Source organism: Lytechinus variegatus, chromosome 5 (assembly GCF_018143015.1).
Source record: "Lytechinus variegatus isolate NC3 chromosome 5, Lvar_3.0, whole genome shotgun sequence".
In the NCBI taxonomy this organism is placed as follows: Eukaryota; Metazoa; Echinodermata; class Echinoidea; order Temnopleuroida; family Toxopneustidae; genus Lytechinus; species Lytechinus variegatus.
Genome location: NC_054744.1, coordinates 23,316,408 through 23,341,052, shown reverse-complemented (window position 1 = coordinate 23,341,052; position 24,645 = coordinate 23,316,408). Strand labels below are relative to the sequence as shown.

At 37.2% G+C, this 24,645-nt stretch overlaps 1 protein-coding gene across 1 annotated transcript in view; it reads left to right on the top strand.

Moving 5' to 3' along the window:
* The first annotated feature begins 3,806 nt into the window (after positions 1-3,806).
* LOC121414959 (serine/threonine-protein kinase ULK3-like) overlaps positions 3,807-24,645 on the top strand; it is a 37,119-nt gene continuing 16,280 nt past the window's right edge. The window contains exons 1-7 of the mRNA XM_041608004.1: positions 3,807-4,036; positions 7,460-7,600; positions 10,079-10,199; positions 11,304-11,408; positions 14,194-14,337; positions 14,942-15,024; positions 15,952-16,107. Coding sequence (XP_041463938.1) covers positions 3,914-4,036; positions 7,460-7,600; positions 10,079-10,199; positions 11,304-11,408; positions 14,194-14,337; positions 14,942-15,024; positions 15,952-16,107 — 873 coding nt within the window. The 5' untranslated portion in view covers positions 3,807-3,913. The remainder of the gene's footprint in view (positions 4,037-7,459; positions 7,601-10,078; positions 10,200-11,303; positions 11,409-14,193; positions 14,338-14,941; positions 15,025-15,951; positions 16,108-24,645) is intronic.

Sequence of the window (24,645 nt, the reverse complement as noted above, 5' to 3'; positions counted from 1 at the left end):
TAGGGAAATTAAATCTATGGATCTGATAAAGATTTTCTTTAAGTTGGGTTTCTTTTTATTCCTTTTTACTAATTTTTACTATTCATGCATAAATCAACTGCTAATTTACATAAATTAACATATTTTTGCATAAAAACATGATTTCAATATCATGTTTGATAAGGAAATTTAAAGCTATTGACCTAAAAGAGACTTTCTTTGGTTTGGTATCTCTTTATTTACGTTTATTAATCAATTCCTATTGGCATATGGCTTCATGCATAAATTACTGCTTATTTACATAAATTAGCATATTTTTGCATAAAGTTGCAATTTTCAGCACCAGGTTCTGTGGAAAAAAATTAAAGCTTATGACCTGATAGAGACTTTCCTAAAGTTTGGTATATTTTTTATTAACTTTTATTAATTCCCATTGGCATATGGCTTCATGCATAAATTTCTGCTAATTTACATAAATTAGCATATTTTTGCATGAAGATGCAATTTTCAACACCATGTCCTGTGGGAAAAATTAAAGCTATTGACCTGATAGAGACTTTCCTAAAGTTTGGTATCTTAAAAAAAAAAATAATAATTGATTCCTAATTACATATGGCTTCATGCATAAAATACTGCTAATTTGCATAAATTAGTATATTTTTGCATGAAGATGCAATTTTCAACACCATGTTCTGTGGGGAAAAATGAAGCTATTGACCTAATAGTGACATAGGGAAAGTTTGGTGCTTTTGTAAACTCTGTCCCCAAAACTTCAAATTTAAGGCCTAAGGCCCCTGACTATATACATGTAAGTTTCTTCATCATTCAAAATGAAGCGCTTCAGGATAAGTCAAACTTTATACAGTCATCATCCCTTTACTAAATCACATAAGTTTAAACTTTTTGCGCACTATTTTCCTTGTCATGAAATTCAATAATCTTAGAAAATCGATTGAATTAGAGCCGATGGGGTATTATAAATATTTGTATTTGATGAAACGTCCACCCTTTGAAATCTCAGAGTTTATTGCTCTGCGCGGGAATGAATATCTTCCTCCCGGCAGGCCATTTTCTCCTCTGTTTTGCGAGTTAAAGATATGCACTGTCGCTAAATTTTTTGTAATCAAATTTGATTTTTCCAAGGGAAGCATATTCAATATAACTTACAAAATACCCTTTTCTCGGGACCATTTTCTTTGCCCCAAAAATATTACAAAACGCTTTAGCTTCCGCGATTGCGCGGGGTGATTATTACTTTAATTTCCTCCATTTTATCCCTTTTTTGTGCGTTCACAGTCATTTGAAAACAATTAAGGTTCAAAATCACAATATTGTCAACTGAATAGCAGTTGATATAGGTACTAGATACAAAAGAAACGGCTCCTTTGTACCGAAAGCTTCGGGGAAATGCCCCCTCCAGGCCTTCACCCACCCCGTTAAAGAGCGGCGCGCTTCGCGCGCTCTGTTCACGTGCATTTACAGCCCCTCCAACATGAAATCTCGGCTACTCGGTTGCTTGACATTCATATGCCATAATGATCGTGGGCATTAACGGAAAGACAAGACAAAGACATGAATTGGTATAGTTTTCTCTAATTAATATATAGGGCGTAAACAGTAAATGCGCGCACAAAGGTAGCATATTGAAAGAGAGTACTAAATGACTTTAGACAGTAGGCCTATTCATATCTTAATTTGCTAAAATAAAGGGAAAATAAGATTAAAACATGAGACAACAAATATCTGCACGGTTACTATAGTTCTGAGCTTTTCTGTCAAAAAAAATGGTGGTAAAACACGTGGTCAATCCTTAAAAGGCGATGAACGTCTTAATTGATGTGCGTGAGTTTTTCTTTGCTAACCGAGTGATATGTGTGGAACAGTCTCCCAGAAATGCATTGTAGTAACCAGGCGCGTACGCAGGGGGTTTCGAGCTGATTTTTTTTTTAATCTCCCGCCCAGTCTCTAAAAAGTGATGAGCGGGGGGGGGGGAGGTGATGATTTTTTTTCAGCGCTGCAAATAAGACAATAACATTTAAGTGGGGATGGGGTATGTAACAGTGCGGTCATGACCCGCGAGCGAGCAGAAATGTTCTCGTTTTGCGTTGAAAACATAACCTTTTTGTCAATAGTTTGTTGGTATCATAGTCGATGCTACATGTCCTTCGGATCGTAGCACTCATGATATGGCCTCGATCAGAACACTAGAAACTTGAGAAATGTCATGAATAATTACGAGCGAGCGGAGCGAGCGAGCCGAAATGTTTGCGTTTTTCCGTCAAAACATACAATTCTTCTCAATAGCTTGTTGGTAATGATTACATATTAGTTGATGATACATGTCCTTCTGCTCGTAAGTCTCATGATATGGCCTTGATCAAGAGACTAGAAACTTAAGAAATTTCATAAATGATTACAAGCGAGCGGAGTGAGCGAGCCGAAATTTTCGCGTTTTCCCGTCAAAACATACATTTCTTGTCAATAGTTTGTTAGTAAATCAAGTATTAGTCGATGCTACATGTCCTTCTATTCGTATCACTCATAATACGGCCTTGAACAGGAGACTAGATACTTATGGAATTTCATAAATTATTACGAGCGAGCGGAGCGAGCTAACCGACATTTTGGTTTTTGGTAAAACATATTTTGTAAGAAAACGTATGTCTTTGTCTTGGTTCACTTGTATTCATAAGTATACATCATGATAATCATGTATGGCCTTGTTAATGGCGATACCGTGATCATGTCGGCGACGTGCGGAAATAAAAGATATAATAAAATGGAGCGAGCGAAGCGAGCGAAAATTTTTTCTGTGTTTTTCGTCGGAAACATGAGATTCTGTTCATTATTGCTGTCATATACATTATTGGGTAGGGGAACTGTCCGTAACCAGACCAAGGAGTTATCAGGCGCTTGCCCGATAACTCCTTGACCAGACCGACCTCTGGGAAGACAAGCAAAAAAAAAAAAAAAAAAAAAGGGGGGGGGGGGGTTTGAACCCCCCCCTTGCTTATTTAGTGATTGCATTTATGAATAGACTGGATATGCATTAATTGGGAGAAGATTGCCTATGATTTTGAGTGATTTTCGATTCTCGTGTGTTTTCATGGATTTTTTTTGCTGGCTACACGAGACCTCGACCTGCATGCCACCCCTCGCCTCCCTGCCAAAGTAGCGCATCTAATTTTGTCTGAAGGAGAGCAGCAATGGACCCCGGGGGCCACTTACATTTACATTGAGTGGATACCATGCGCGACCAAAAAACACGTAAAAAGGATGTCTTTTTCACGATAGGGCACGTTACATACGTAACGTGATAAGGGTGTCAAAAACACAAAAATAATGAAAAAAGGGTATCTATTTCGCTAGGAAAATTACGTGTTTAGGGTCGATTTTGCGGGTATGATAAAACAAAATTAAAATGTTTTATAAAGGATGTCCTTTTTTGCCCCAACACTTCGTGTTTAGAGTCCGATTTGCGCGAGATGTAGAAGGTGGGGTCGTACTAAACCAAATAAGGTAAAGCCGACGACCGAAGGACCCGTAACAATAAAACATTCCTGTACTTGTTTAGGGGTTCATTTCAGGGAATATTTGCCAAGAGTATCGTTTTGTTTCCAATACTTGTTAAAGGTAGGGTTTCACACACCAATACTTGTTAAGGGGTGCATTTTCAGAATATGGAAATTACGTGTTTAGGGTGCCGCTTTTCGAGACCCCATACTCGTGAATGGAAGTGGCCCACCCCCTCCCCGGGCAATGGACATTCCACTTTGATCGATGAACAGGCTTAGTCCTACAACATAGTTGGAGTAAACTAAACTAAACTAAGAAAACTGTTTTTGAATTAATATTACTTTCACGACGGCATTGTATTAATATCCAGAATAATTTTTGAACTACCGAACAGTAACAGTTAAACTACGTCACACACATGCACCCTTATTCCAAGATGGCAGCCCCCAGTGCGTATGGAATTCCTAGATTACCAGGATTTGTATTCACTGAGAAACTCGGCAGTGGTACCTATGCTACAGTTTACAAGGCATATCGAAAGGTAAGTTTCATCGTTTCTCACCTAAATTTGAATTTTCTCTCATATTAAAGCGAATTTCCGATTGTTTGCTCCGCGCCGATTTGTTTCGTTTGTGTCTCAACTCCCATTATTTTTAGTCCCACATCATTAAATTTGTGTAAGTTGTATTGACTCTCTGTAAGACTGTGTAATGTTCCCCAAACAAGTCTGCGCAGTCCCCCTTGTCTGCGCACACACGTACCGTATTGTATCTGCGCGATTCTATTTCTAGTAAAAGAAAATAGGCCTAGGCCCTGTGCATCAAACACAAACTTACTCATGCAATACATGATAAACAAATAGACTCTATTCATCAAAAGATCTGGGGCCATATTCTGAAAATTGTCTACTAGATCTATTCTATAGAGAAATATTCTTGTATCTACTTAACGTCTGATTTTTCTCTATTATTGGTTCAAATCAACATTTTTCTGAGGTGGACTTGACCTTTAACATAAAAGTTGCTTAAATGTGTAAAAACCGCCTTTTGCCTTCATACCCATTATATGTAACATACACTTTTCTATCGCGACGCTCATTACATGCATTAATACGTGCTAGTCACACCAACAAAGGCGAGGCAAGACCGATTGAGTGTATTGTAGTACTCTTTTGAAAGGCAAGCTAGCGAGCGCATTGAAGTCAGCATCGACACTAGTGTGAATAGTGACGGAGGTTGCTTTTTGGTGCCATTTTATCGCAATATCGGGGAATGCATTTGGAGGTATTTTCCCTATATCTAAGCACTCATTCAATGAACAAGGTTATAATATAACCTTGTTCTCAGTTACATCTCCATGTGTGGCAAAATAAAGGGTGGCAATTTGGGCTTATTTTCTCTTTTTCTATGGGACAAATGCTTGATTTTCTAACACTGTTAGTTTCCAATACAACTATTAATCATATAATGTGGCTCTTATGTAAATTTAATTCTTTGAATTATTTTTTTCTTAATTAAATATAGAGATTGAAAAATGGAAATTTTCTTGCCATATTACTTTCCACCAATAGAGGGCGTACACACAAATATGCCCAAAATTCAAGTTTTTGAGCGCTCTGGTGAATACAAAAATTATTTCCAAATAACTAATGAAAAATAAATTGCAACTGTATGAAAATCAGAAATTTTGGTCACAAAAGTGATATTTTAATGATTTTTCAAAGTGTGTGATATGTACAGCATTGGCTTACCATAGTCCTACCTGTAGATTCCCCACAGGCAGGATGGTTGCAGTGAACAAGTGTATCTGAGCAAGTTAAGACATTAATACTGTCATGAAGCATATCAATGTTCTCGTTAATATATTCTCTTTCGTGTTGAATGCTGATACTTTGCATTGATTGCTGATATTAATGACAAAATAGAAAGATTTCAATGCACATGCAAATTTTGGCCTAAAAACATGAAAATTTTGGCATAAATTCTTATATTTTTCAAAAAATATTAACCGGACTGTCCTGAAAACACTTGCAATCGATTTCTACTGTCTAAATCAATGTGAAATGCGTATTTATTTAATATTTTTCAATTTTTTGTGCAAAAATATGAAATTTCATGAAAAATTGAAGATGGCCGACAAAAATGGGGTCCTCTGGGCCTTCCGTACAGGATATGACCCGGTAGCAACACATTTTCTTGACCACTGATATCATGCCAACATCTTGGGACCATCAAACCTTTTGTACCTGATCAGCTGAATAAATTCTCCCAGCCCCCGGACTATACAGTGCGTATCAAAAAAAAGTTTACACTTAGAAAAAATCATGTAAAATCATACATTAGTAATATCCTGAAGATTTTTCCACATTTTAACACTGGTACAGATCCATTTAAGCAAATGATGATACAATTGTCGAAAAATATTTCCGCTTGAGTGAGCACCACTCACTTTTAAAAAGTTAGTGAAAAATGATTTGCGCAGAACTTTGAAATAGTTAGAATGCGAATAAAAGTAGACCTTAATCATGAAGAACACGTGGAATTTAGCTAGTAAAATTCATTTTTAAATATCTTTTACCTTTTTAAACTTGTTTCCATGCGGAAAAAATTCGAAGAGTGCATTATTCCCCACCCCACTCCCCCACACACCGAGGCCATCGTGACGATATTTGCTTTACATGTACACTGAGCTGTGATTTACATGAAATGGCTTAGGCTTGATTTTTATTTTGTCAATCATTGTCAAGCTTGGGAAAGGTGTGGATAAACAAGCATTAAATGAAAAACGAAATGTAAACCCACTTTAAATGATAAAAACTTAGTGAAAAAATGCTGGAGATGTCTGATATAAACTTTTGTTCAGATTCAGTTGTGTCCTCAAATCAAGCTGGCACAAAAAGGGTAAAGGATGTGCTTACTAAGTGTTGAAATTTCAATTTGGGTGGCATACATGTAATTGTTAAAAATGCTTGAATGTATCCGTTTTATTTCAATTGACTAAAAGTGCAAAGGAAAGGTACCGTATTAGAAGTGTTTCACAAGGTAAGTTTGATTTCCCCTATTCCCCTTGACACAGCGTGAAAACAAGCATTTCTGCACAAACAGATTTCTGCGAGCTTTACAAAAATGGACAGTGTTCACTCAAGTGTAACATTCTGTCAAAACTTTTACTTTCATTGGATCGATGAGACCCAAACCCAAGAATGTATGTGAAAAAGTTACCCACATGTTGTATATTTTTTAATTCCCAGGGCTTTTTCAAAGTGTAAACTTTTTTTTGATACGCTCTGTATAGGTGCCGCTTTTCTGATGGCGACGACGGCGGCGTCAACACCAAATCTTAACTGAAGGTTAAGTTTTTGAAATGACAGCATAACTTAGAAAATATATGGACCTAGCTCATGAAACTTGGACATAAGGTTAAGCAAGTATTACTGAACATCCTGCTTGAGTTTCACATCACATGACCAAGGTCAAATGTCATTTAGGGTCAATGAACTTTGGCAAAATCGGGGGTATGTGTTGAATTACCATCATAACTCTAAGTATTTTGGTCTGGTTCGTAAAACTTGGACATAAAAGTCATCAAGTATCACTGAACATCTCATGTGAGTTTCAGGTCACATGACCAAAGTCAAAGGTCATTTAAGGTCATTGAACTTTGGCCATTTTAGAGGTAATTATTAGATTGCTTTCAGAACTTTCAAAATTTACATATAGCTTATTAAATGTGGATGTAGGGGCCATCAAATATCACTGACAAGTTTTAGGTCACATGATCTAGGTCAAATGTCAATGAATGGTGTTTTTGTGAATAATTATTTCCTGGTAGTCTTCAAAGTCACCACTGCTGCTATATTGAATGGCGTGATACAGGTGAGATTTGGGATGTGATAAGAATGGAAATATGGAATTGCCTGTCGCCCTCATGTTTGTTTTTTTCCTGTTTTTTTTTTATATCCAAGAGTCAACAAAGGGAAGTGGTGGCAATCAAATGTGTATCCAAGAAGAGCCTCAACAAAATATCAACAGAAAATCTACTCCAAGAGATTGAAATCCTGAAGAAGATTAAACATGAATACATCGTGGAACTCAAGGATTTCCAGGTACATGTAGACTCAGAATTGTTGCATTTTATGATTGGTGCATGTGAGCAAGTTGCACTATTATTGTTAACTAGCTTGTTTGTATTGTAGAGACGAGCACTAATTTTATGTACATGTATCATGAGAACACTTCCTTTTATAATCTAGAGTATATGCTGTGTGAACACAGCCTCTACTATAACAATAGACATTCCCCTCTCTTGGATACAAGATGTTCTATTATGTTAGTCTTAAGCTGCTGCATTGGACAATTTATAGGGATCTTTTATAACATCATGCCTTGATCATTGATGCTTAGTAATGACCTATTAAGGCACAGGGTATATATAAGCTAAGACACATTTTAGTTTGGAGTTGTTATGAGTTGTTATGAGTCGAATGGATCCACCGCTGAATGCGTACAGGCCTGAGGAGGCAGCTACACTACAGCTAGGATTCAGGGGCTGATTGCACGAAAGGGTCTTTCCAAGGACCGTCTTTCATGTCGCCCATCTTTTATGATACGCTATAAGTGGGGTGTTTCTGAAGTTTATGATAAAGAATAAGATTTGTTAGCTTGCTTTTAAATCAAATTTTATACAATTTCATGATATATCATATCATTTTATAAACAAATATTATGTTAATTTTAACGGACGAATTAAATATGTTTGGAGATGATTTATTTAAAATGCGTTTCACATGGCGCATAAAAGATGGGCGACACGAAAGACGGTCCTTGCAAAGACCCTGTCGTGCAGTCGGCCCCTGATCGCTATGACAACGGCACCTGACTGCATTGTGTCAAGTTCTATTCCAGGCCTTCATCGAACGTCTAGATCCATATCTTAAGGTTAGCTTAGCACATTAATAGGTTATTGTAATTTACAGTTTAAATTTATTGGCCACGATACAACAATATCCATGATAATCCTGAGAAATTGATAGACAACAGTGAACACCATGCATTAGTCACAGTGTCTCTCTTTGAAAATGAGTACAAACCTGGGGGATCTTCACTTAGATTATAGAGTCTCACTTAGATACCTAGTAGCGTGCAGTTTTAAAGGCATGAATTCATTGGTCAGATCATGACCGTCGTGTGGTCCAGTGGTTAGAGCATTGGACTCATAATCACAAGGTGAATTTGAACCCCCACTCTGCCATTGTCTCCACTTTGATAAAAAGGCCCGACAGTAATATCTGTCGTCTATAATGTCAGCCACTGTGACTGATTAACCTAGACGTAAAATGTTTCTTAGGTAATTGGTTATATACCAGCTTGGCGTTTACCAGCAAAACGCTGTCCTGCTGAGTTCCTACGGGAGTTACCAGAAAGAGAAACAGAAATAGGTCATGCCAAGAGGACGTGCACTCCTGCGTATTGATTAAGAAGATTGCCCTTTGCATATCATGTACATGTAAACATCGGCATTTAAGTGCAATTCTAAGTCATACTTTAATCTCAAACACCACCCCATCACTGTTTTACTGATTAATCCATATATTCTTTCCTGCACTCTGGGTTAATTGTTTACATGTAGTTTGAAATTCTACAGTTTCTTTTTCAATTCTCGCACCCGTGGTTAGTGCCATCTGTTTGATCCAGGGTAGGAACAATTTACTAACCCAAATGCCTAGAGCTAATAATAATGAATTTTGGTCATGCATGTACTATGGAATGCCCATATGTTCCTGAATCATTGAATTTGGTTTGTACTGTGTAGATAAGAATGTACACTGTAGTCTACATGGACTTTGATTTAGAATGGGAGTAGAGATGATAACAATTATAGAATTTCACAATTTATCTTCATGTCTATGTACATGTACTGCCACATATAGTATCAAAAGTGTATTGAAGTGAAGTTCTGCAATTATACAGTCACGTAAAGTACATGTATCAATTAAGCATCTGTGTCTTCAAGGAAAACAGCATCCAGTTAAATGCTGAACTGGCATTGTTAGTGATCATATCACATAGATTTTAATCAACCTGGTTGAATGACTCAGGCCGGGTGGGGGGGGGGGGCATGTAAATCACAAAACCCTGAAATGGGGGTCTAAGTAACTGACTGCAAGGGTAAAATATGGGGTCTTGTGAACTAAAATATACCGGGTGTTGTGAAAATCAGGGTCTACGGAACGGGATCGTGGTACCGTAGTAGAGGTACAGTGCGTGCTATCGGGAGTTAGCCATGCGTGGTGATGCTAGCCGCGCGTGCAGCTATGTGGTTCTTGTGCTGGATGGCAGGGCTGGGGAACTGATATGTTTTGTGACTACAGGGGTCTTGTGAGCCGGGCAATTTCTGAATGGACATTTTGTCATTCAGAGTATCAAGGGAATTGAAAATGAGGTCTGAAAAAGGGGGTCACCAAAGCGGCACGTCCCCATAACACCAATGTATATGTGAGTGCCCCCCCCCCACTGACTCTGGTTCCAGAAGTTGATAATATTATAGATTGATCAGACCTTTCTTGTCTATTTTCCATAAATAGTGGGATCAGCATTACATCTACTTGATAATGGAGTTCTGCAGCGGAGGAGACCTGTCCCAGACCATCCATAAAAGAATAGCTCTTCCAGAGGCTACTGTCAAAAGATTTCTCAGACAGCTAGGTATTTCCATTCAATTTTGTTTTGATTTTGATTGCCGAAGCAACTGAATAATAACTGCAGGTGCACTGTAAGAGTAAAGTGATTCAGATTCATTCAGAGAGCATCATTTTAGAATGATATTTGTAGTAACTGTAATTGAATATTAAGCACAAGTATTGCAATTTTCTTAATTACATGTATTTGGGACTAGATCTTTCTTTTATATGGACAACATGTTTTTGCTGGTTGTCATTTTTGTATATGACTACCCAGTACATGTATATTATTACCACAAAACAAATTGAAGTTCCTCGTTTGTTTGGACATAAGGTTGAAAAATGATGCGAAAATGGCTGATTTTTGTCTCACCTGCAAAGCAGAGTGAGACTATACATGTAAAGGCCGCTTTTCTGATGCCAGTGGCATCAACATCAAATCTTAACTGAAGGTTAAAGAGAAATTCCAGTAGTTGCAGTAAACACTGATTTCATGAGAAAGTCTGTAAAACCAGACTTAATTGTCAGTATATCATCGAGGATCCAGATCTGGTAAAGTTACATAAACTGAACTTTGTGAAATCTTGAAATCTACGCTGAAAAGTGTTCAGACTGAAGATCTCCAACACATATAAGCGCACGTGGGACAGTGTATAATTATTGCTTTGAATGTCGGGCCCGACGCTCTACCCGAATCATGTGCTTATTTGCTGATTTCTCAGCAATTACACAATTTCTTCCAGAATCCTTTTAATAGCACATACATTTTATTTATACAAACAGACACTTTGGTGGTCATTTCATTGGATTCTGTACGAACTCATTTTGATATTGTTACCAAAACTAGCATTTACCTTCAAGGTTTTGAAATGACAGCATAACTCACTGAACATCATGTGCGAGTTTCAGTTCATATGACCTTGGTCAAAGGTCATGAAGGTCATCGAACTTTGGCCATGTAGGAGGAAATTATTGAATTGCTCTCATAACTTTCTTGTGTATGAATAGGGGACAAACATGTAGGTCTAGGTCACATGATCAAGGACAAGTATCATTATGTGTCAATGAAAATAGTATCGTATCATTATTTGAATGGTCGAATTCAATTCTTGTCTTTTTTCTTGCGCAGCCAGTGCCCTCCAGTTCCTTAACTCAAGAAGCATCACACACATGGACCTCAAACCTCAGAACCTTCTCTTATCAAATTCTTACAACCCAGTACTAAAGATGGCAGGTACACCTGAATACACTTTATTCTGAACAATACAAACTATAACAACTATCAAATATTCATAGAGATGTTAACAGATTTTACCCTTTATTAAAAGAATTTGGCCACCATTTGAAAAATGCATATAAAGATTTATATAATGAAATAGAAAGGGTCATTGCATATTCACGGTTAATTACTTATCTTTGTGGCTTTTTATGCTGATGATATATGTACATGTATGTTGGATGCTACATGTAGGAATATAATATTTTTTAATAGAGCAAAAAATTATGTTGATATAGACAAATTATCCAATTATCTTAAGCTGTTTAAAACTTTTATTAAGATTACGAGTACATTTTCCTTTTCTATTTTTTAAACAATTTTGTTTTATTTTGTTTTCTATTTCATCATTTTTTTCTTCTCATTCTTCTTGTTCTTGTTATTTTTAATTTTTTTATTAATTTATTATTATTATTATTTATTTTTTTTTTTGGGGGGGAGCATTTTAAGTTAAAACATTAGTCAGAATCAGAGATAAAAATCCTCTTTATACCACTAATACATTGTTCACACAGAGCTGAGTTGGGTGTACAAGTCCCTGCGAGCTTCAGAAAAATCAGGGAAAAATGGTACATTTTCAGGAATTTTTTGAAAGATTGAACAGACCGTAAGTATGAGTCAGGAAGAGTAGTACCGAGTACTGCTCGAGTGATTGAGATCTTTTCTCGAATTTGGCAGAGTTTACAGAGAGTCTTTTAAGATCTTTATACAAGTAATTCAGCCCTTGATAGATGGGAGTTTTCGTGCACTCTGCTTTTTTCCGAGATGGATGACCAGATAGACCTTCTGAAAGAAGAGACCTTGATTCTCTGTGCAGCAGCTGCGTGTCAAAGAGACTCAAGAGGAGAAAAAGGAGTTGAAAAACACGTAAAGGAAGTTTTGGGTCAGGCCATGGTTGATGATAGGCCTCAGAATTGCTAGCACGAAGCACTCCTGGCTGAGTTAGCAACAGAGGATGAGGATAATTTTAAAAATTGCCTGCGTTTCGACTCTGAGATTTTTCAGGAACTTCTCACTGGAGTTGGACCTCGATCGACAGTCTCATGATCCCCATGCAAATTACTAAATGATGACTTCACCACCATTCCCCGATAACCCACAGATTCGACCACCGCCACCATGAATGATCTCGCAACCTAGAAAATGTTTAAGATTCTATCCACAGACGCCAACTTTTACCTATAAATATAATTCATCTTCTATCATTCAGCTTCTACACATTGCATAACTTTACACCACAAAAGGAGACAAATAAAGTTGTTGCGATGAAACTTCATGTTTATTAACAATATTCGCTTTGTGGAATACGTTTGTAAGTTTCACGTCATGCTGTACAGACTTGATGATCTTTTCATCCCCGTAATCCATGTTTGTAACAAACAGTGATTAAAGATTAGGTCACAAAACACCACTATGTTCTAATTATATTTAGTGGTCAAACTAGAAAAAATCCATTTGTTTTGCCACGGAAACCTATTATTTCATGATTGTGTGTAGAATTCATCATGCTGGATAGTTTAAGCGATTGATATTTGTCGGTTTTTCAGATCTTTGTTGTTGAATGTTTTGATCTTCGATTGTACAGACATGGATTGTCTGAGAACCATTCCGCCAGGTTCTGTTCTTGGGTCATCTGTCAATGTATAGGGCGTCATTTTCCTCCGTGGCTTTGATATCCCAGGCATGCGGCCTGTTCATGGCCATCTGATACCCCGACCTCGGTGACACGTTCCATTTCGAGGATTTCAGACTCCTTCGCTTCCATTCACTCTATCACTTCCTCTGACATGTCTAAAGGCTGGAGGTCATTTTGTTCTCGATCCTTCACTTTATTAACCTTAACACGAGTCTCGGGCATCTTGGTTAATGGTAGGTACACAGTGTTTTAATTGTCACGAAACTGAACCACGTGATAGAAACCAAAATTATTCACACTATTCATAACTCACTTTACACTTGCAAATCTTGTGGTGAGCTCCCAAGTGACTCGGCAAGCTCTTACAGAACTCACAGCTTGTCACATTAGAATTGCAGGAACTCGTGTATGGAAATATATATTAATTTATGCAAATCCCTGATTTGCAAAGAGTTTATGACGAGTTGCTCAGGAGTATAGCGAGTCTACTTTGAGTTGTTCCGAGTTTGATTGAGTCTTTCAAGAGTCCTCAAGAGGTTGACAAAATTTGAAATTTTTGAAAATTGTACGAGCTTACTATGACATCACTCGAGTTGCATCAAGCTGCCAAGAGTTGTTAAATAAGAGCTTTCCCGAGTTGCTTGCTGTAACAGAGAGTTATCACGAGTTGAATGAAGATTTATCGCGAGTAGCCCAAAAAATCAACTCGTACACCCCATTCTGCTCTGTGTGAACAATGCATAAGAAAAAATAGTATTTAGTAGAAGGAATCAAATAGAAATTACCGGTAGATATTAAGAACTATCATTGGCGGTGGAAGCCAAAAAATTTAGGGGGGGTCCACCAGAAATTTTGGAATGGAAACGGGTAAAAAAATTTGACAAGGAAAAAAAAAGGTTATCAAAATTTTTTTTAGGTGGGATCGTCCCCCACCTCGAATGTAGGGGTTGGGGGGACAGGTCGCCCCGTCCCCTCCTCCCCCCCTGCTTCCGCCGCCTATGAGAACTATTACCTCACAACCATTACAAAGAATTGACTAGGGGAGAAGAATTTAATCAATTATATGCTTACATATAATTATTATATATTTAATCAATTTTCTTTCAGATTTTGGTTTTGCTCAGCACATCACAGAGGACGTACAGACAGACATGCTGCGTGGATCACCCCTCTATATGGCCCCTGAGATCATAACAGACAGGATTTACAATGCAAAGGCCGACCTCTGGTCAGTCGGGGTCATAATGTTTGGTAAGAATAGCCATAAATTGTTGATTGGTCTTTGATTACATCATCTACTTTCCATTTCTTTTCATTTCACATCGTCAAACCCTAGTTTGTCATTATCCATTGTGTATACTTATTGTTTGATAAAATCGCCATAATTGATTTAGCCTATTTTCATTTTATGTATTTTCCAGTTATGCTATATCCATCTCACCTAAATCCACTTGATCTAACACCATTTACAATTAGTTTGATGAACTCTTTATGATAACTCTTTATGAAGAAAATTTTCATTTAAACAGTGTAAAATATTGCATTTATTAGACAAAACAGACAAAATAAGACCATCTTGGCATAAGACTAAAGGCTGACAATTAGGTTAAATAGGTTTATTTTGCAACACCTTTGTGAATTTGGGCCCAAAAATTATTTTGACAACAATGTTGGACAGGAGCACTCAATACATGTATGTGAGTAAACATGAAGTTGGACCTTTCCTTAGTTTTCTAGTTAATGAGTAATCCTTTCAAATAATATATTTGAAGTCTTGATGTATGCTTAGACTAGGTATTCATTAATTTTCTGACTAAATCTTTCCACCATTTTTCCTCTCTTCATTATTTCTCAGAATGTCTTTTCGGTGGTCCACCCCTTGCTTCAAGTTCCTATGCCCAGCTAGCTGAAAAGATTAGAAGTCCTAAACCTATTGAGGTAAGCTCAATACAAGGCCCAGTTACAGTAAACGTAGCCATTGATGATGGCGTTGATTTTAACGATTGATTGCATTGAATATACTGTGTGATATATCATCAAAACCAGCCCCACAATCAATCGCTAAGCTTTATGTTACAGGCTATGGTGACTTGTGTGTAATTTATGCCATCAAGGACCGGGGTGGACGGGGCTTATCTGAGTAAGCCTTGACCAACCTACTCTCAGCAAAAGTGTACAGTTTTCAGACATTGCAACACATAGTAAAAAGAAGGTCAAAAGTTGTACAAAAGCCTCCTGACATGATCATGAAAGTTCATACTTATGTGTTTGATAAAAATACATAATAACTATCAATTAAGCCTTTAGTACCCTAAAATCTTGAAGTAACTAAAAATTTGTGTTGAGAACAAAATCTCAAGATATAATCTTAGTTTCTTCAGAGGTATCTTGAACATGTCTGTATAAATTTAATCACATTTTTTCTGCCCGTTTTTTTTTCATATGGACAATATGTGCAACACATCAATGTTAGGGAATTTTGAAATGGAACTTTTGTAATGTTAACGTACATATTTGGTATCACATAGGTGGGGAGCATACAATGTAGATATGTGGCCATTGTACATGTACAATGTTGAGAGTACCAGCATTTTTTTTTCTACTAGTGTCATGTTAAGTGTTGATGGTTACCATGGATGATGGTAATGTGGATAATTATCTATTTATTTCTTTATAACAAATTAAAGTTACATTGAAATTTCCATTGCCTCTTTGCTTTAACTGTTCTCCTTTGTGAAGGATCGCATAATTTCATAGACATTTGTTAGAACACTTCACAAAAATGAAATAAACGTCAATGATAAAAGTGGCTACTACATTGTAATATAGCGCACATGTTTTCCTACATTTTCATGTTTGGATCAGATTCCTATGTTCGTTGAAACGTCTGATTGCTGTAGAGATCTCCTATCAAGACTTCTGAAAAGAGATCCAGGAGAGAGGATAGACTTTGATGAATTCTTCCACCATCCCTTCATCGATCTGGAACACATGCCATGCCAAGATTCCCTTGATAAAGCTGTAAGTTCAGGCCAAGTAGAGCATTGTCACTTTTGCCTTGTCTAAAGTCTTTGCCATGTCTTTGCGGGGAATTCTGTGGCAAAAGCGCTATGTGTATGTTCATGAGGACTTCCCTGCATTTGCCATTATTTTGTCTAAGGTAGCTTGTCAAAAGTCCATGCACCGTTCTTCATCGTTCTTCCCGCATCCGGGTTTTCGCTTCGGCTTTCCCGCCCAACGTTCCCTTCTCTTCAAAGGAACGGTCGCCATCAAAGGCCCTTTGATGCCACCGTTCTTTTGTTCGTCTTTCCTGCAAGTCTTAATTTCTGTCGAAAGGCCGAAGAATTTATTCTAAATAGCTCCCTCTACGACCAAAACAAAAGTGTGCCTTCATCATGTTCATATTGACTGTTGGATCGAGATTTCGCGTCACTGTTCTGAACTGTGGTTCGCATCTATAATGGAAGTTCGGGTGCATTCATAAAGCCACGGTAGCTTAATAAAAAATCACGCACATGTCATAAATCGTTACTGATCTTACGAATTTGCTGCAATAAACATGAAAACCTCTTTTTTGCAATTGGAAGAGAGTCAATTCATGATGTTTTAGGTGGGAAAATAAGATTCCACATATTTTCGTTTCGTAGGCCCAAGCCATTCGTAGAATTCACGTCGACTTAGAATATTAATTATTACTCGCATCTCAAACAAGTGTCGAGAGCCCCCCCCCCCTCCAAAAAAAAACAGAAGGAAATAGAATGATAAAATAAATATGACCGGAACAGCTTGAAACTATTAGGCATAGATAGATCAAAGATTTATTAGAAACTGTTTTAAATAGTTTCTAAAAAATTTTGACGGGCAACAATTTCCCCAGGATAACATATTGTCTCTTAATTTTCTTTATCTCCATGTTGTAAAGAAGCGGGACCAAAAGAGATTGTGAAAAGAGGAAAAAGAAAACTAAGAAGTCAAAGGGAGAGGAAAGGAAGGGGAAATAGAGAGAAATAAGAAAATAATATTGGGATGGAAAAAGAGGAAGGGTGAGAAAAAAAATGGAGGAAATACAGTTGAAAGAATGGGAAAAAACTCGGAAATTTGAGAGGGGTTCTACAGATAAGCGATTCCATGTCCCTCGACATCAATGTCCGATTGTGTTAAAAACGACTGTCATCGATTAATATTAATCTTTTTTTTTTCGTTGTTTGACCAAATGCGTGCGCATCCCGATTGCTGCTTCTGCATCGAAATCAATATTCATTAGAAAGCAGAAATGTGTTCTCGCAGAATTCGTGATCAGGTGGGGGGGGGGGGGGTTTAAAAACATTTTCCCCAAAATTCATGACTTGCGTCTTCGGAATGAGAGTACGCATTTGAATATTGTATGCCATGAATGAATCAGCATCCTCAAATTTCCGTTACATTTTTACCCCCCCCCATTATGAGAGGCACAATTAAAGTTTGTAATGCAAAATGCAGCCAAAACAGAACCCCCCCCCCCTTGAAAGCGAACCTAATTTTTCCCCCTGTCATGGATCCGCCCCCGACCTTTAGACATTATGTTGTATAGACCCAATTCTTGGTTGGATTTACATTTACATAGGCCCCCCCCCTATTGGCGGAGCAAAAAAAAAGGGGAAAGAAAGAAAAAGAGAGGAGAAAAAGAAGGGGAAACATAAGAGGAGGAAGGCGAGTGAATAAGATGAGGCGAAGACTTAGAAAATAACTTTAATAATCATTACGCTACTGGGACAACCAATTCAAAGAAATAAACAAATATCAACCTTGGGCGGCCGATCGGGGAAAATATGGGTGAAAAATGAAATCATCCTCCCCTATTGGCGGAGGCTGGATCCACCCCTGATTTAGATTTACATTTTATTCACACTATCGATCCCCTCTCGGGGCATGAGTGTACAACATAAAAACATATAACAGACTAAAGTATAACTTCATTTAATTGGTTTAACGTATTAAACGTAATGTTCGGAATTAAAGATAAATACCAATTGTGGTAACGATCAGAAAATTAATTCGATCAGAATGCAATGAATTTTACCAACGAAGTGTTTGTTTGTATAAATGAAAAATATTTGCCAAATAGCCCTGTGAAAGAAAATGGTAAAAGTACTGAGAAATGAGCGATATAAGCACAGAATTCCATCAAATGTCAGGTATTTTTGAGGCAATATTATAACACACCGTACCACGTATGCTTTAAAAAAAAAGAAGCAAGTACACAACTAGTTACAAATAATGCGTGAAGCATTTCCATTTATTTGAATGCAGGATAAAAGAGCACAGTGTCGTAGCCGGGGATCGAACCCCGGACTTTCCATGTATAGCCAGGCGCCTTAGACCACTCGGCCACGGCACCCTCACATGTTTTAGCGATCATCAGAATTATCGATATTGAGCGGCGATTTCATTATTCTACAAAGAAAAGTGCAGGCGCGGATCCAGGAGGGGGCCGAGCCGGCCCCCCTATTTTTTTGACAACCTGCAGAAAAAAGTGTTTCTTGATAGAAACTACGAAAAGCAGGAAGAAAAGTAAGAAAGAGCTATTATACCCATGATGTGTAATTTACAGCCTCGTAACGGCCGACCCGACCCCGAAAGGAAACAAGAAAAAGATGAGGGGAAGAATTGGAAAACAGACTTTATATAAAAAAAATTCGCTCGCACATCGCGCTCGCATTAACTGTGTAATGAATCCCATTCAAGAGGATTAAATGGCACTTCATTTAATTGTTTGAGACATGCAAACAAGCTTGTTCTTTAATTTTGAATAAAAACGCACTTAGACCGTCCAGTTTTCAGGTCGGAATATCACTCATTATTTAATTGGTGATACTTGTATCCTCTTCACTAATCACTAAAAACAGTCCCAATTGAGTCCCTTAATTTTCACGTTTCGGCTCGCGCTTCGCGCTCGCATTGTTTAGTTGAATACTTATCTTTGTTCATTATTATAAAAAACTGCTCAGAATCTTCGAATTTTTTTGCACGCGCTTCGCGCTCGCATTTTATATTATGACCACATGAGATACCTTATCTTGTTTATAACAATAAAAACTAACATTTACTTAAAACTTCAGTCTTCAGTTAGGACTACCCCCTGAAAAACCAACAAAAAATAGAATTATGGCGGCCAATCGAGAAAAATTTTGCTGAAAATATTTATCGGCCCCCCTATTGGCGAAAGCTGGATCCGCCCCTGAAGTGTACATTAATGTACTAGATCTAGATTTATGATAAATATTTCGTATCGAAATCGTCATGTAATCATATTTAAAATTGCTCCTGATATCTTGTGCTGTTCATGGTCTATAACCTCCCATAGTTATCGATATCGTCATCACCGCTGTTACTATCGCAATCATCTTCATTTCTCTATTATAAGTATTATCTTCGTTAACATTTCTATTATTTCATTATAATTTCATCTTCATGAATCGATGGGGTGGGAGAAGGAGGAGGAGAAGACTGAGAATTACCAAGGAGAAGCAGACGTACATGTAGAATGGGGGAGCAGTAAAAAGGGATGATAATAATAGAGATGAGGAAGGATACGGAGAGGAAAAACAAAGATAGAGAAAAAAAGGAGATGCAAGAAGAAAAAGAAGAACGAAGAAAAAGCAGTAGGAGACGTATAAGAAGAGCAGGTGGGCAGAAGAACAAGAAGAGAGGAGACGTAGAAAAGGGGGAGGAGGGAAAAGAAAGAAGCAGCAGAAAAGAATGAGGTGGAGAAAAAAGAATAATGAAAGACGACTAAGGATATGAAGAAGAAAAAAAGATAAAGAAAAGGAGAAGGAGTAAGAAGAGTAGATGAAGAAGGGGGCGAAGGATGAGAACAAGAAGAATAATAAGGTGGAAAAGAAGAATAACGACGGAGAAACAGAAGAAATAGAAGAGGGGGGGGGGTGAGTTTGTTCTAAAGTAAAATCAATGTGAGTAGAATTAAATTAATGTTTTTATCTATATTGCAGTGATTATCATTACAATACTAGGATTCCATTATGTTCAATAATTTAAGCTTCAAAATTATGTACTTCACGGGTGAAGATATGGGGCCGTAAGCTGCAGGGAGATATGTAGAGTGATATATTAGCATTAGATCATTACTCTAAAATAGATGGAACGTGATTATTTATTTATAACTAATATTAGTTAGTACACTTACTGGCCTAAAAGCCAAAGCAAATAGGGCCATGATATAAACTTCTCCATCAAGAGAATTGAACATTATTGACCTTTCAGGATTGCTTGGCATTGATACTCATCGAACTGTTCTTAGTCATTGCCCAGGCCTATGATCATGAAAGAGCAAGATCACTCACCCGTATAGTAGAGAATCATTGACAATAGCATGCTCAGCGGGTTCGCCACAGAAAACAATGAGAGAGCGAGACGCTCACAGTCTTTAATTCCCCATATCCGCTGTCGTGATTATTGTCGTAATTTCAATAGATAAACCTACTTCAAAAGACCGTTGGCCCGCCCGATGGGGAATCTTTTGTAATAATGTAGTGTATTAAAGTACGTATATGCAGTAACTACCATCCCGACTTCTGTTGTGCTATTTAAAAGATTTCTTTCACCATCATCGAGGAGCGATTAGCGTGTAAAATCGCATAAATTATCTCACAGAACGGATATAATGTTCATGATTACCAACATCACCATAATCATTACTATTATCTTTCTTATTTTTTAATGATATAAACTATAAAATTGATACTGGAGAACGATTGGAAATAGATAATGAATGAATGATGATGATCATAACAGTGATGATGATGGTGATAATTAGAACTTTAAGGTGATATTAATGGACATGATAATACGAATAACATGAATAATAATATCAGTGACAATGTGATTGGTATATTTGAGGCAATGAACCATGTATAACTTGAGACGCGTTTTTCCTTTATCATGTTTGTTATAAAAGGGTTTTCATATCATGATCCTGAAAGACATAGATTATATTTAGATTAAAAAGAAAGAGAATGGATAGCAATCTAATTATTGGAAAGATTTTGCGGGATGTCAAGTCCGGGGGGGGGGGGGCTTACATTGACGAGTGGATACCATGCGCGACCCAAAAAAAACACGTAAAAAGGATGTCTTTTTCACGATAGGTCACGTTACGTACGTAACGTGATAAGGGTGTCAAAAACACAAAAATAATGAAAAAAGGGTATCTATTTTGCTAGGAAAATTACGTGTTTAGGGTCGAATTTGCGGGGATGATAAAACAAAGATAGAATGTTTTATAAAGGATGTCTTTTTTGCCCCAACACTTCGTGTTTAGGGTCCGATTTGCGCGAGGTGTAGAAGGTGGGGTCGTACTAAACCAAATAAGGTAAAGCCGACGACCGAAGGACCCGTAACAATAAAACATTCCTTTACTTGTTATTAAGGGGTTCATTTCAGGGAACATTTGCCAAGAGTATCGTTTTGTTTCCAATACTTGTTAAGGGTAGGGTTTCACACGCCAGTACTTGTTAAGGGGTACATTTTCAGAATATGGAAATTACGTGTTTAGGGTGCTTTTCGAGACCCCATGGTGGCGCATGGTATCCACTCGTGAATGGAAGTGCCCCCCCCCCCCGGGTGTCAAGTCCGATGCAGTATAAAAATTGATTGCATATCGCGGTCGATGCGATTCTTATATCAACGATATCATCCCCAAGAGTCTATCAAGTTATGAGTTTATGTGCATTTTAAGCGTAATTGACATTTGTAATACGAGATTATTCTAATTTTAGAGTGCTGTAACATCCGAATTGCATGGCATTCCTGCTACGTACGTTTTGAATTCATCGGACATTTCGATTTCTGGATGCATGTTATATCAGTTAAAGCGGTGTACGTCTGAATCATATTGATTGTCATTTGTATTAACTTTATGATAACGTTGATATACAAAAACAGAATTCATCAGGTTCTTTATCATTACACCAATGGTATGAACTTATGCACATATAGGCCTACGTCTTTTGCTTGATAGAACACTGACACCCCCCCCCTCCATTAGAGCGAGAACAATATTGTGCTCTTTCATTAATATTGATTTCGATAAGGAGATCGGGAAGCGCACGCCATTAATATGAATTTACATTATTTGTATACCACTTACAAGTGAAGCACAAAACATGTATCTAAACGCTACGGAACAAATAGAAAGAGAGAATGAATTTCACCAAAAATTAAAGTAGTTGCACAGTTCACAGTAGGCTGTAAACGATAGGGGGCTTCACATGCGGCGGGAAAGGCTATTTACCCCCCCCCCAAAAAAAAAAAATGAATTTCTCTCTTGAATCTGCTTGTTTAGTACTTTCTGTTAGATTGTTCCTGAGTTGGATCTAGTGGGGGGGGGCAAGGGGCCCGCCCCTCCCTCCTCCCTCTATTGGCGGAGCAAAAAAACGGTGAAAGAAAGAAAAAAAAAGGAAAAGAGAGGAGAAAAAACATAGGAGGAGGACAACGATTGAATAAATAAGATGAGGGAAAAACAATTAAAAAGAATTCTTTGATGTCATTAAATAAAATTTTCGCTCATGGTTCGCGCTCGCATTGCCTTTTAGGTGATTTACACATATGGAACTTAAAATATCAAATTTTTAAGTCAATATACATAACATATTTTAACTCGGAAATCGAACTTTCATTTTTAAAAAGTGTTCTGAAAAAAAAAATTATTGTCTGAATATTAACATTTTCTGCTCCCGCTGCGCGCTCACAAAATTTGATTTGTCAGGTACCTATTATTTTCCTGTATTCTATTTTAGTTATCAAAATATCCCTATTCATGTCAGATTGTGAAAACATATTAGCTAGCGCTGCACGCTCGCATTTTGATTGGTGAGTTATGAAAATTTCAATATTAATTATATTACAAACTAATTAAAATCTCCATTTTATGACAGTTTATCAACAATTTTCGGCTGGCGATTTGCGCGCACATTGATTTTTGAAAATATATCAACTCATGCATCTTATTCATAATTATAGAAGTGCTATAATATTGACAGATTTCGCGCTCTGATTAGGCTTATTAGATTAATAAATTAATTTAATGATAAATTGTCCCTTTTTCAGAATGGAATATCAAAAAGTTTCATCTCGCAATTTGATAAGAAGAGAAATAGGAAGACAGTCATAATTTTCATATGATGGAATATTGTTCTTAGAATTTTCCGGCCCTATGTCAAAATTCAAAGTAATAATAATGAATCATATATGTTCTTTTTTAAATGTGATCCATATCCACTCACAATTCTCCTACAAATCTCAAATTTTCCGCTTGCGCTTCGCGCTCGCATCGATTACTTAGTTATGTATGTACCTTTTTCATGATTACAAAAATTGCTTAGAACTTCCATTCTTCAGGTAGAAAAGTAAATATTTTCAGCTCACGCTTCGCGCTCGCATTATCTAATTGTTGAAATATGTAACGTTTTAATTTACGGATAATTACGAGCAGCAGTTAACAGATTCCTTTTTTTATCAGAACGATCAATGCGTACTAAATTCATTCATCTCGTTTTAGGATCAGAAGCATTGCCAGAATGCTATTTTAGGACAAAATACATGAAATAAAAAAATTAAAAAAAGCGGGCGCTTCGCGCTCGCACTATTTAGATTAGGCTTGTGAGATTATTTTACATTTATTTTTACATTTGATTTAAAGAATAAAGCTTAAAAGTGACAATATTTGGTTTACATATTGTAAAGCGCCTTCTTATATTCCAATTTTACTTTAAACGTAAGTATTTTATTTTCAACCGAAGTCTATGAAAAAGGTGCAGTTAGGCTTTCATTTTGATGCCAAATAGTCTCATAATTCGGATTAGTTGCAAACACGGTTTTCGAATAGAAGGCACATCGGGGAACATCAAAGTAACAAGACAGTCACCAGCGCTGACAAAGTGATAATCCCCCCTTGACATACCCCTATATACCAATCAAGAGGTCATCTTTCTATTGAAATCCGCCACCACTCAGACCACCTCTATATGTTCAAGAATATAGGGTAATCTCCGCATCAAGAATGGGGTAATTTAAATCTCCCTTGACAATGGGGTAAGCCGTTAAATACAGCTTGCAATGCACTGGCCCATGTCATTTTCAACGTCCGGCTTTCGGGGAATTACAATTAGCATCAAATGGGTAGTTCTCTTGTTCTCGTTTTGTCCCCATACTAGAACCTTGATTTTGTTTCTTTTCGTAATGTGCATTTTGATATGGTTTCCAATATATTTCTCAACATTTCGACATTTAATGTAGTTTAATGCTTGCCTTTATAAAGAGCAATATTACATAAAACCTGCTTGGCGAAGCAGATTATAACATAACGTTCGAATGATATTTTATCAACACATTTTTAATTAAGCATGTAAATTCCCTCTTTATAGGCATGATAGGTCTACTCTTAATGTAAACATTCGAGTTATATTTATTGCCTACCATCTCTCTGTGCATTTTGATCCCGGGGGGGGGGAGGCACTTACATTGACGAGTGGATACCATGCGCGACCAAAAAACACGTAAAAA